This window comes from Crinia signifera, chromosome 1 (assembly GCF_055691185.1).
Source record: "Crinia signifera chromosome 1, ASM5569118v1, whole genome shotgun sequence".
In the NCBI taxonomy this organism is placed as follows: domain Eukaryota; kingdom Metazoa; phylum Chordata; class Amphibia; order Anura; family Myobatrachidae; genus Crinia; species Crinia signifera.
In genome coordinates, this window is record NC_139217.1 from 401738710 (window position 1) to 401751536 (window position 12827).

Sequence of the window (12827 nt, forward strand, 5' to 3'; positions counted from 1 at the left end):
TCAGAACCCCACCTTATCCTCCTTTTATATGTGTGCCTTTTTAAATATTTGTAACAAGAAAATAAATATGATGTTATTACAAAAAGAAGTCACAAAGATACCTTTATGAGAGGAGAAAACTACAACAGATCGTGAGTACGGGTACGCCACCCATTTTTCAAGGAAAGATACCGTTACATATATATACGCATCTCACATGTGTAAGTGAGGTGCGCAATTATTATTCAGACATCACTGTTTTAAAAGGAGAGAAAAAAAGATATCTCCATAGATATACACATTGTTGTTTTTTTTTATCTTTCATATTCGCATATTGGAATATTGCCTATTCAATGTCGGAGGAATTTTAGACAACGCAAACCATATACACATAAAAGGAAGTATTACATCTTTATCTATATTTTTCCTGGTGTCGGCACAAGGGAAGCGCTAAGTTCAATCACGTCCTGGAGTCTTCCCAGACTCAAAACCAGAAGTACGTCAGATGACTACTTCAGCCCCGAAGTATGGAGAACATCAGTGGCTCGGAGGGAGGGCTGTCTACACAATATAAAAGGTGAGATATGTTTATGTGGCATTTGTGTATGGTTGCCTGATGATGGGGGCAAGGTACCCCGAAATGTTGTTAATAAATACTCTTCTCACAAAGCCCTGAGTGCCGTGTTGTGGATTTCTTCACCAGATCCATATGCTGTGTACAGTACATCAATCTTATGAAGGCACCTGGAGATTTGATGGATGTATTGGAGTGCCAGCATCAATAATACTTTGGTTTATCTTGTTTATAGTAACCCTGTATTGTGCAAGATGTTCTGTCTGACCAGCTTTAGTAAGTGATTGGAAAGCTTTGTATGCAGCTCGAGACCGGTAGTCTTCTAATAATAACATTGAAAATGATCTGGTAATATACTCACCTTGGCTGCCCAGTCACTTTAATGATGGTCTTTTGGGGTAATGCATCTTGCGCTTTCTGCACATCATCCTATAATATACAATAATAAGAATGAGCTGTAACAGGGGTTTTCAAAACTCAGTTTATGTGGGCGAATGAGGATTCGCCCTATTAAATTGAAGGGCTGATTATTTAACTAGGTGAAAAATTTGGGAGAGACGAAATAAAAAAACAAAACACCAGGACAAGTGAATCAGCTGCCGATCCACATGTTGTTGACACTTTGCCGACAAAATTGCAACTGTTGTTCACAAGTTTTTAAAGCATTTTGTGCCAATACCTTTCCCGCTGAAAATAAATGATAAGGCACTGGTGAAAAACACTTTCAATAGAGGCGACAAACGGCCACAACTGAATATTCAGGGATCAAATTAGCTCAGTTTATTCGCCTATGAGAATAAAACAGACTTATTGAATAGCCAACTAAATATACAAACTAAAAAAAAAAAAAAAAAACAGAATAAAAAGGACAACAGTGCTGCTATTAACATATACCACAGAAGAAAGAAGCACGACTTACAATTCATTATATGGGCGTCATATAGCACATAATGCCTGTATAACGAAGATGTATAGATTTCATCCCTGTCTATAGAAAATACATTTACTGACATAATCCGTCTTACATAATAGCATCCCTTGGCCTAAAGCCCCATAGACACTAGTCGATATTGTGGACAATATCGACTAGTGTGTACACTCCCTGTCATTAATGATGCTCACTCCCATGCGTCAGTAATGACCACCTTCCTGTCCAGCATGTCCAGATGAGGGAGGTCCTAGTCAACCATGCTTCAGCAGCAGCACAGCCATTGCCCCTCCCCGCTGCACTTGCGGTGGCATCGGCAAGTGTGTATGGGGCCTAAGGCAGCCAGGCTTTATTACAGTGTATAAAACATTACAAGGTGCTCTGCTACGGTCTCAGGGCTGTTATCTTGCTTACAGACTGTAGGTGTGTGGCAGGCTTAAAAAAATAAAATAAAAATAAACACACACAAGCATACAAAATGAAAATGACTAAAAACATAGTGTTACTAAAAATAGCATTCAAACTAACCCACCATACTGAAGAATGGAGCTGATGGATTGTAGCTGTAGGTCTCTTTGTCCTTAAGAATCAGTAGGTGCGCAGAATCTACAATCACTCTCTTCAGATTCATCAGAGAATGATAAAGTCTGCACAATAAGAGAAAATTACATCATATAGAGATCACGTCTTACCTATTTATCGATCAACAAACTTTTTGTTTTTTAAAAGTTCTATTTAAACTGGCACCAACAACATGATCTAGCAACATTAGTTGCACTGTCAATGTCATTCTGACATCCATAAAAATGTAATCCTTGGCAAGGTACTGGAACATTTCCTTTTACATTTCACAATGTAAAAAGTTAAGTGCACCTCAGACTAACCCACACAAGAAGAGAACAGTCTATTATTATTTAACATTGCTGTAAAAATATTGTAATACAGAGAATACTTTATATATTCAGACTTGTATGTCTAATGAACACATGGGACAGGATAGTCAGGTTGCCAAACATGCTGGATGACAGGCAATCTAAATTATTTCCTCAGATTGTCCAGCACCCCCACATGTCCGGTGGTCTTTTACTCCAATAAATGGAGTGAAATTGTTGCCAAGTCAAAGGCTCTTAATGTTCATAGAAAAACTTTCAACCTTGAAGGACAAATTTAACCCCCCTCCAGACTCCAATTGTAGGTTAGATACTCTGATTCTTATTGAATATATGCCCTTTGCTAAGCAATCGTATATACAGTAGTGAGCAGATGCAGTACGAAGACACTATGGGTAATAAGCCTTGGCGATATATAAAGTGGACAGAGATATACCAAACAACTTCTAACTTGCATTTTTCAAATATAGGGCCAGATGTATCAAGCACAAAAATGGATAACATGGAGAGTGATAAACAGCCAGCCAACCAGATACTAACTGCCATACTACAGACTGGGTTTGAAAAATAAAACTCCTTTCACACCAGAAAAGTCCCTGCATTTTCTGGTGTGTGAAGGGGCGGGAAGGAGGTCGGCAGGAGGAGACGGGCAGTCGGCAGATGGCGGTGGAGGTGGGCAGGAGGTGTGTAGAATACTCACCCCGGTTGCTGGTCCTCCGTGCAGGCCAGGGATCCACACGGGCGGCGGCCGCAAATGACGGGACAGCCGGCGGATGAAGATGGCACAGCTCTCCAGTGCCCTCACTGCCACTGGAGAGCTGCGCCACCTTCATCCACCGCCTGTCCAGTCATTTGCACCCGCCGCCTGTGTGCGGCCAGACAGCACACCGAGGACCGGCAACCCAGGTAAGTATCCCCTACCCCATTCACACCGGCTAGGTCCCCGGGTTAAACAAGGGAACAACCCTGCTCCATAGCAGGGTTGAAATCCTGGAATTTTTTGCCTTTACCTTCCATCCATCCATCCTTTTGCCAGGCAGTGAACTGATAGCCATATCTGCATGGAGTGCGGAGAGATTGTGCAGGACCGCAGGAGCTCATGTTACAATTATTTTATTGGGTATAATTATTGCGCATCTATACTTTTCTTTGGAAAAGCTCCGCAGTAATTTTTACTATTACAGTAACTACGATTAAAAGTTAGGACTGCTATGTAGCACTTTTTAAAAACCTAAGTACTCTCCCCACCGCAATACTGTGCCACCCTGATATCTTCCCCTTGACACTTCTGGGCCTTGTGCCTCTACTTGGTGGCCTCCCCTGAGTGGCAGTCCACATAATGGTAAAGTACAATCCATCTATTTATATAATACGGAGTCACATCTCTCTATCACTCTACTATAGAATTCAATAGTTATATAACACCTAAACTAAAGGCCCATACACACTGGGTGACTGAGCTGAAAGCCGCTCAAAACAGCAAGTTTCAGCTATAAGACACCCAGTGTGTATGGCCCAGCGACTAGCGCTACTGCATCATCGCCGGGAAAGCCGTCATCTGCTGGAATTACCAGCAGATGAGCGGCTTTGAGGATGGCTTTGCATAGCGCAGCTATGCACTAGTACTGTGTACAACAGTCCGTATATGTAGAACAGAAGATGTAAATAAAGACATGGTGCTGCATCCTAGCACTTCGTATACAGTTGAAGTCACACAAATATACAACTGTGGCATATCAGATTACTAGGCAGTCTGCTCCCGCATCCTAGCCACAGTGGGTTACGCATTATAGATTTTCAGCTAAAAAGTTGTGAGAGACACCTATAGCATAAAGCCTGGCCCTCAGGGTCTTTTTGAAGTGACTGCAGCAAAAAAATGTACAAAAACACATTTGTATCTGCAGTACTCATCATTGCATTTGTTCTAGACAGCACGGACGGTGTAGTGGTTAGCATTATTGCCTCACAGCACTGAGGTCATGGGTTTGATTCCCACCATGGCACTAACTGTGCGGAGTTTGTATATACTCCCCGTACTAGCGTGAGCTTCCTCCGGGTACTCCGGTTTCCTCCCAGAATCCAAATATATACTGGTAGGCTACTTTGCTCCTAACAAAATTAACCCTATAATGAATGTGTGTGCGTGTACATGTGGTAGGGAATTTAGAATGTAAGCTCCACTGGGGCAGCGACTGATGTGAATGTTCAAATAGTCTCTGTACAGCGACTGCGGAATATGTGTGCGCTATACAATTTAAATATTTCTATCTATTTATCTCAATACACCTACCCCTAACATTCAAACACACTAGATTGGAAAGGTAATCCCTAATTTTCCCAAGCGGTCCTGCAATGATCTTTTAAATGCTTAGAAAAGCCATTTTGAATTATTATTATATGTGATTTAATAGCATTGTTCTCAGTCCTTTATTTAGCGGAGATGAAAAAGATTTACCTTGTGCCGTAATCTACCGCCACCCAGTCTTTTGCAGTTCCAGTGATTGCATCATGGTGCTGGAAAAGTCCCAAATTTCTCCTGGCTTCTGTGAGTAACTTATAATGCTCTCCTGATGGAAAGGTCTGCAGTTTGCTGGTCCTTTGTGTATGTACAAGAGCTAAAGTATAGAGTAGTTCAGCAGATCTAAAATAAATAAAATTTAGATTATGTACACCGACTAATGTGCCACCTTTAAATGCCACCAAAGGCAAAAAAAAAAAAAAAAAAAGAGAGCTATTTGCATTGAAGCACGCAGTCTAGAGAAGACACCCATGAAACCGGACACAGCTGAGCGGTTTGCCAAGGAAGGGCGGGCCAAACTACCTGTCAACAGGTACAGAAGATTTTGAGAGCTAGACATTGCTCAAATGCAGTTATTGAAAAAAAAATAGTGTGCAATAATTAAGTTAATGGTCCCATAATTGAAAATAGGATTTTGAATTTAAAAAAATCTAGTGCAACGCCTAATTTTTATTACATATGGAACAAACCATGCAGGATGCCAAATCCATTTGGAATTTTCTTATTCATTCAGCAAATAAAAATAAAAAATACAAATTAAAACATGGGTTTGTCTTTTGTCATGGAAGGGCACCAACATATTTGTCCACTTCTGCATATAAATTAAAAATAGTGTACATAAACAGTTAAATAAGATGAAGAACACTTGAAGGTAACATGCGTTACTAAAACCTCACCATAGTTTTGCCTTTTTGAATACTAATGTAATGTCCTTGAGAATTATCCAAGGCAGTGACAGTTGTGACAAGACATATTAAGGCTGCTTAAGAAGGCATTTATGAGCTTTGTTCTTCCAGTGCATTATTCATAGAGGCAAATGGGGAATATAATAGTTATTCCTTGTTCGAGAATTTTCAGTAAGGTATTATTTCAATCAAAATTACAATGAAACCAAGCCATAATCATGCCTGTTTAATTGCCGTTACAGGAATCCCTAATTGAATGTAACATTAAAAATAAACAAGTAATAAATACATTTTATCTTAGTTACTTTACTGCCTTCTCAATTACAGAGAATTCTAGTCATGCTGGAAAACGTCAAAGGCAATATTCGATCCCTGAATATTTAAATTAATGGTGGCCTTTGCGCACATTAAAAAAACAAAAAAAACAATACAATTGTTATTTTAAGCAACCTTGTTCCATAATAAAGAGGATGCAGGTCTGTATTGTGGTAAGAACAGATGGAACACAATCCATTATTAAAGCTTGTACTAATCAATATTTCCTTTCCTACAAATTAAAGTGTTAGATTTACTCATTATGACTACACAGCTGAATAAATCTATTATGTATTTAAACACTTTCTCTCTGTTTCCGGACTCTTGGTGGACAAAGTAATGAATGGACGAGTGTGCCAAAGCAAACAGACAGCTTTACATAAAAATGCTACACATAAATTAAACATAACTTTCTTTATGTTCTTTAAATATAATAAAAGGTCTCATCAAGTGAAGTGTTTAGTTTAACTGCATCTTTTTGCTCTTATCCAAGAGCAAAGGGTATTTACTAAAGCTTATAAAATTGTTGCCCATAGCATCTAGATGCTATCATTTCTTTATTGTGTTCTAGAAAATGATAGACAGAATCTGATTGGTTCCTATGGGCAACAATTTTAAAAGATTGTAGTAAATTGACCCTTATGGCGGGTATTCGAATAGGTGTTAAGTTCTGTCGGATCTGGTTTGTTGGAAACGGCCGCAGACTATCAAATTCACAGCTGGTTTTTAACAATCCGCGGCCGTATTAGTCAATCCATGGACTTTCCGACACTTGACAGCCGGAACCTTGAATCCTATACTGAATACCCCCTTAAGTGTATGTTCTAAGTGAATGATTATGGGTATGGTTTATTGGATAGACTCCAACTAGGGCTACAAGCATTAGATCGACATGGGGTTTTTTTCACACCCAAAAAAAAAGTGAAAAGCCACATATCAACATTTTGACTGCCAACATTCCCGATGTCGACCTAATTCTTGAGTCAACCTAATGACCCTGTCGACCTTTAGTCAGGTTGACCTTAGTCAAGTCACTGTATACCAATGATAGATAGAAAAAAAAATAACTCCTAAAAATATTTAGTACTAAGGAAAGTTTTTATAGGCGGGGGGCGCGATCCACGTCCCCCCCTAGTCGGGATTTCGGCGGTCGCTATACCGGCGTCGGGATTTCGAACGCCTGGATTTCATATGTATTCCGGATGCCTCATGTGCATTGGCTTCTTCTAATGTGTTCCATTTCATGTCACATGACAAAGCAAAAATAACACCACATATCATAATAAAAAGCTTGCCTTAGATGGGATTCCATAACTCGCTCTAGTCGTTTATAGAAAGGTCGGGAAGTAAAGTACCCACTCCAATAGTGGTCATCTCGGTCTGCGTAAGTGAAGAAGTCTCCACTCAACACTGGGAAAAATGATGGGCTGCTGGATTCGTCAACACTGGTAACCTTTCTCAGAGCCTCAAAGTAGTCAGATAGTGTACCAAACTGTGCCTGCAAAACAAGTTGTATATTGAGATGGAAATAAAATAAGAAAAACTCTAGTAGGCCAAGTACACAGCTTTTCGACCTCAGTTGATCATGTAAATTCTCCCAGTCAGCCAAGCACTGTATACCCCCTTCTGTGAGGCTTGTACACACAAGCCCTCTCATTCAGCTTAGGACCCCATGTTGCAAATTCGCATTGGTGTCCGATGTTGAGGATCTGTGCATATGCAGGTCATCTCTGCGGGTGCCCTCGGAGACTTGCATAGTCTCAGAGGCGCTCGTAGCAGAGGGGAGTATGCAGAAAGAATGAAAACGGGAGTGAGTGGGCAGCTGACGTCACCGAATGTCAGTTGCCCACCCTGTTCATGGAGCATGGCGCTGGTAATCTAAGTCACCAGAGAGTGACTTAGATTAGCAAGCGCTTCTGAAATCAGTCGATGATTGGTGACCATCAAATGATTTAGAGTTTCCACTCAAGGCTGCGAATTGAGGTTTATGCAAAAGATCCATTCACAGGCCTGCGGGGACATTCGGCGGGCAGTGAGGGATGGGCATTCATGCAAGTGGTGTTAGTTAGATCGCAAAGCAGCAAAAAAACGATACTCTGAGCACAGTGGCCATCATTCTGGTTGACTCGCAATGTATATGCTCTTCTATGGGATCGGAAGATCGGGCAGATAAATGTTAAACAGCGCACGAGATGAGATCTCCTGATCCCAGACGTTTCCGGAGCACTTTAAGCCACTTATCGAGAAATTAACTTGCATACCCACCAATTAACTTTTCTTTAACGCTGCAAAATAATGAACAGCCAACCCCTATATTTACAGTTAGAAATAACTCCTGCAACCTACCCAAATACATGTATTAGTGTCATGGGGGGGGTATATCAGATTAGCAGTGGTAATGTACCACCGCTTATACAGTAGCTTTGCCGGGAGTTATACAATAAGCCCCGATAGGACACGCTCCTCCCACCAATACTGGCACTTCACATAACCCACGATAAACAGATGTCGGAGCCCCAATAACACATGGGATCAGGAACTTATCCCGGATCTAATGTGCCAGGATGAAATTGAGGGTCCTTTTACGGGTGATAAAAACGGTCTTTAATTTGACTTGCATAATGAACGATGGAAGAGAAGCTCGCTTTCATGGTGGTTTACTTAGAAAGGAACTTTTTCTTCTTTTTTTAAGTTAAGTTTATTGTAGCCTGTGGTGAACTAATATTTGACTCAAATGCTACATACAATTTAATGTCCTATCACAAATTCTTACAACAAGAGCGTGCCTCGTGATATTTAAAAAAAACTAATTCTCATTGTCTATTTCTCTGTACATGTCCTTTTTGGGGACAAGAATGTTATGAATTTTAAACCTAAAAAGACACTCATATGTTGGCAAATTTGACCAAAATGTAATGTGTCAGCTTTAACTATGCAAGTATCATATCACCGCTAAATGCAGATTCAATTCTCCAATGTGTATAATATGAAGAGAAAAAAAATAGAACAATGTTGTTAATACGGTGTACTGGATCAGGAAAGGAGAAGTAATGGGAATGACAGGGACTGCACAAACAAAAAAAGTAGGTTACATAGCACAGCAGCATGTACTGGAACAAGGGAAATATACTCAATCCATTTCTAACCAAGCATGAAGACACACAAGATGCTATTAAAATTAAAAGGAAAAAATTGTTCTCATGGAAAAAAAAAATAAAAAAAAAAATCAAGGATTTGAAACTGAAATAAAAAAGGTACTTTACCTTAACATGGAGCTCAGGGTGAGAGTTCATGTAATCAAATAGCTTCTGATAGTTCTGGTATTGCTGATCCCACTCAGAGCTGTCACTGTAGCGAAAGTCATCCCCCAGTGGGACCAAAAGCACTTTAGTGCGGAAGAGCTTTGACTTCTTTCTGTACTGATCTAAAATCATCCCAGCTCTAGAGATACAATGAAAATACAGAAGTGACCTAAGTAATCGGGGAAGCTGGATATTGTAAAAACATGCATTCAGCTTCTACACTATAGATGACACAAAAGGGACAATAAATAAAACTTTATATACCAATGTGTTAGGAAACTTCTCAAGGTAAAGGAAAATCTAGAAACAATACTACTATCATACCAGGAGGATATTTTCAATGTACTGAGCTGGCCAAGTCTGCGCGCGCACACACACACACACACACACACACACACACACACACACACCAAATGCCTCATTGTGCCCACCCGGCTGTATAGGTTTGGGTATCATTAAGAAAGGAGTGTAAACTTTGTTCAACACAATTGAACTACTACAACACAATATTCATAAAGATGTTTTTATTAGTGCATTAAAAAGACACAAATGTCTTTGAAGAACAATCCTTTCTTGTACCTGAAAAACTGAGGGATGGTGTAGGGTTTGGCAAAGTTCTTATCAACACTAAAGGTCCATACACACTGGGCGACTATGCCCAGCATGTATGGACAGCAATGACAGCATTCATCACTGGGAAGAAAGCCGCTTAGTGCATACGCACTGAACGGCTTTCCCCTTACCCGGCACCAACGGAGGGGAGAGAACGGCTTTGCATAGCTATGCAAAGCCGTCCTCAAAGCCGCTCATCTGTAGATGAGCGGCTTTCCCAGCGATGATGCGGGAGCTCACAGTTCATCACCGGCACATACACACTGGGCGGCTTTCAGCTCAATGTCACCCAGTGTGTATGGGCCTTAAGATTCCAGAATCTTTGTGGTAATAATCCTGCAACCAACACAGCCCAAACCCATTTTCAGAGAGCAGAGCTTGTGGCTTCAGGCTACAGCCTAGAACTGGCTTGTTCATATTTATATATTTTCTTCTGCTCTTCATGCCTTTTAGACACTTTGATATCTATGTTAACATTTACAAGTTTGTACAGGTTGAGTATCCCTTATCCAAAATGTTCGGGACTAGAAGGATTCCGTATTTTGGAATATTTTTATATTTGAATGAGGCATCTGGAGGCATCTTGCATTTATGTTGTACAAACACATGAAATACACACAAATCTTTTTTAATTGTGCATAAAACATGGTTTCAAACATTGTGTACCATCTCAGATACTGAATTTGAATGGCAAGCAATCATTTTCATGCACATATTTAGTGCTTTGCGGGTTTTGCTGCATACCAAAATGCGATAAAAACCTGATAATGGGGGTTTTACCGCATTTCTGCTTTAGAGAATCTCCCACTCTACCTGTAACTTATGCCACTTCAGTACACTACCTTTTTATTACTCAGCTGCCTATGTATTATCTAGCAAAGACAAAAAGAAATATGGTACAGCGCTGTGCTGAATATAAATGTAATTTATTAAAAAAATATATATTTAAAAGATATACAATTTCATGGCCACAATAGACAAACAAGACTCACAACACATATAGAATTGTTAGTCCATTCCCATCTCAACCAAAAACTGGTTAGTAGTTTACTGCATGCATGCAAGCGTTTTGTTAGTTATATATCCAAAGCTTAGATTGATTTCAGCTTAGGGATTAATTTTTATTATGCATATGCAAAAAAAGAAAAAATATATGGTATACTTAGGTTTGTCACCAGTATTGAGGTAGGGATGGGGTGTTTCCTTCAGGCTTTAGTATGAACCACGATGCTTGTCTCCGACCGTTGGTGCAGTCCTATTGTACGGTCATATCAAAGAATAATAAGCTGGTGTCCAATTGTGGCCAAGAAGATGTCCCCTTTGTCCTCTACGCGTTTCTCCGCCTCGATAACTGTGTCAGCGGCTTCCTCAGGAGTGGAATAGTGCTGTTAGGTGACTTCCGCCTTTTATGGTGGGTTAACGTGCTCTGCGCATGCGCCCGCCATGCGGGTCAAGCCTCTGTTTCGTTTTAGTCCTTATTGCCGCGTTACTCCCGGCTGGACAGCGCCGCGTCATTTCCGGCTGCGTCATCGCGGCTATAGCACGGCACACGTAACCACCCTTTGTTACGCAGTGTTTATTTTCCTGTAGTCCCGTGGTTACCACGGTAACAGGATCTGTTTGTATTCCATTTGAGTCTCGGCAGGTGGGTATGTTCTCCGTTTTATAGGAGATATATGCCACAGACAAATCATTCATTTATCTGAATCACCAATCAGTCCATTCGTGATGGGGAGTTTCACATTTAACACATAACACATAAAATTTAATTAAAAAGAAAACAAAATATATTAAAACATCACTTAATCACTTTATAAATAGAGCGAGATATGACAATAAATCAATTTCATCCAATAGATTTCAAAAAGCGTTGTTTAGCATAAAAATGGGTCAATCCATATAGACTACCTACTCCAACCATATATTTATGGGGAGAATATACATAGACACCGGTACAGTACAGTAATACGTAAATCGATAGATGAATCAACAGTTCATCAAATATAAATTATTGATTACAAATAAGGAGATTATGCTTCATATATCTATTCTGTGTATACATATAATACATTTCATAAAAGTAAAAAAAAAAAAAATTAAAAAATAAAAATAAAAAATAAAAATTAAAAATTAAACTAAAAAAAAAAAAAAAAAAAAAAAAAACGGAAAAAGATATAAAAATTCCCCTCTTTATAACAGAGATTTAGTTCATGATTTACTATTCATTCATATAACATTATTAAACCATAAAGGGGACAGTCCCCTTCAAACAATATATTGTGTGGGTATTCATTTTGCATTCATTCACAGCCTTAATATCTTCCCACCCTCGTAACCTCACTAACCCTTACTTCCCCCCCCCTTCTCCCTCCCACCTAATAAGCATATATAAACGCCCACCCACTCCTCCCACTAACCCGCAGAGTAAATAGACAGCAGCAGAAATTCTAAATATTATTTAACTCTATCGTATCGTTTAATCCTTTCGGCACCATAGTGTTAAGGCGAAAGATCCAATAGGCCTCTCTGGCACATAACCTATTGAACCTATCGCCCCCCCTACTGGTGCTTACTACTTGTTCAATAGCTTTGACCTCTACCCTTCCAAGTGAGGTTCCCTGGCAACTTAGGACATGTCTAGAGAGAGGGTGGTTTTTAAGTCCACCCAGAATGTTGCGCCTATGTTCAAGAAACCTAACGTGTAGGCAGCGTATGGTGCGACCTACATACTGCAGGCCGCACCCACATTCAATAACATAAATAATATATGTCGTTTTGCAATTCAAAAAGCTCTTAATTTGAAATACTTCGCCCGTAGTAAATGATTTAAAGTCTACACTTTTCTTCTGTTTTAATCCTGCACATGTTATACACTTGTGGTTTCCACATTTGTGGAAACCCAGTGGTTTCTCAGGCATCCAATTACCGGGGTTACTCTTCAGGCTAGTTCCTTCATTTTTATTTTTATTTTCAAAATGGCTATGAACCAACTGATTTTTAAGATTCTGCCCCTTTCTAAAGAT

The 12827-nt window shown here is 39.8% G+C and overlaps 1 protein-coding gene across 1 annotated transcript in view; it reads right to left on the bottom strand.

The window, feature by feature from the left end:
- Window positions 1-12827, bottom strand: part of MAN2A1 (mannosidase alpha class 2A member 1) — a 151543-nt gene that overhangs the window by 59295 nt on the left and 79421 nt on the right. Inside the window, exons 8-12 of the mRNA XM_083151681.1 lie at window positions 9154-9331; window positions 7186-7388; window positions 4827-5012; window positions 2014-2128; window positions 915-982 (exon numbers count right to left, since the gene is read on the bottom strand). Coding sequence (XP_083007807.1) covers window positions 915-982; window positions 2014-2128; window positions 4827-5012; window positions 7186-7388; window positions 9154-9331 — 750 coding nt within the window. The remainder of the gene's footprint in view (window positions 1-914; window positions 983-2013; window positions 2129-4826; window positions 5013-7185; window positions 7389-9153; window positions 9332-12827) is intronic.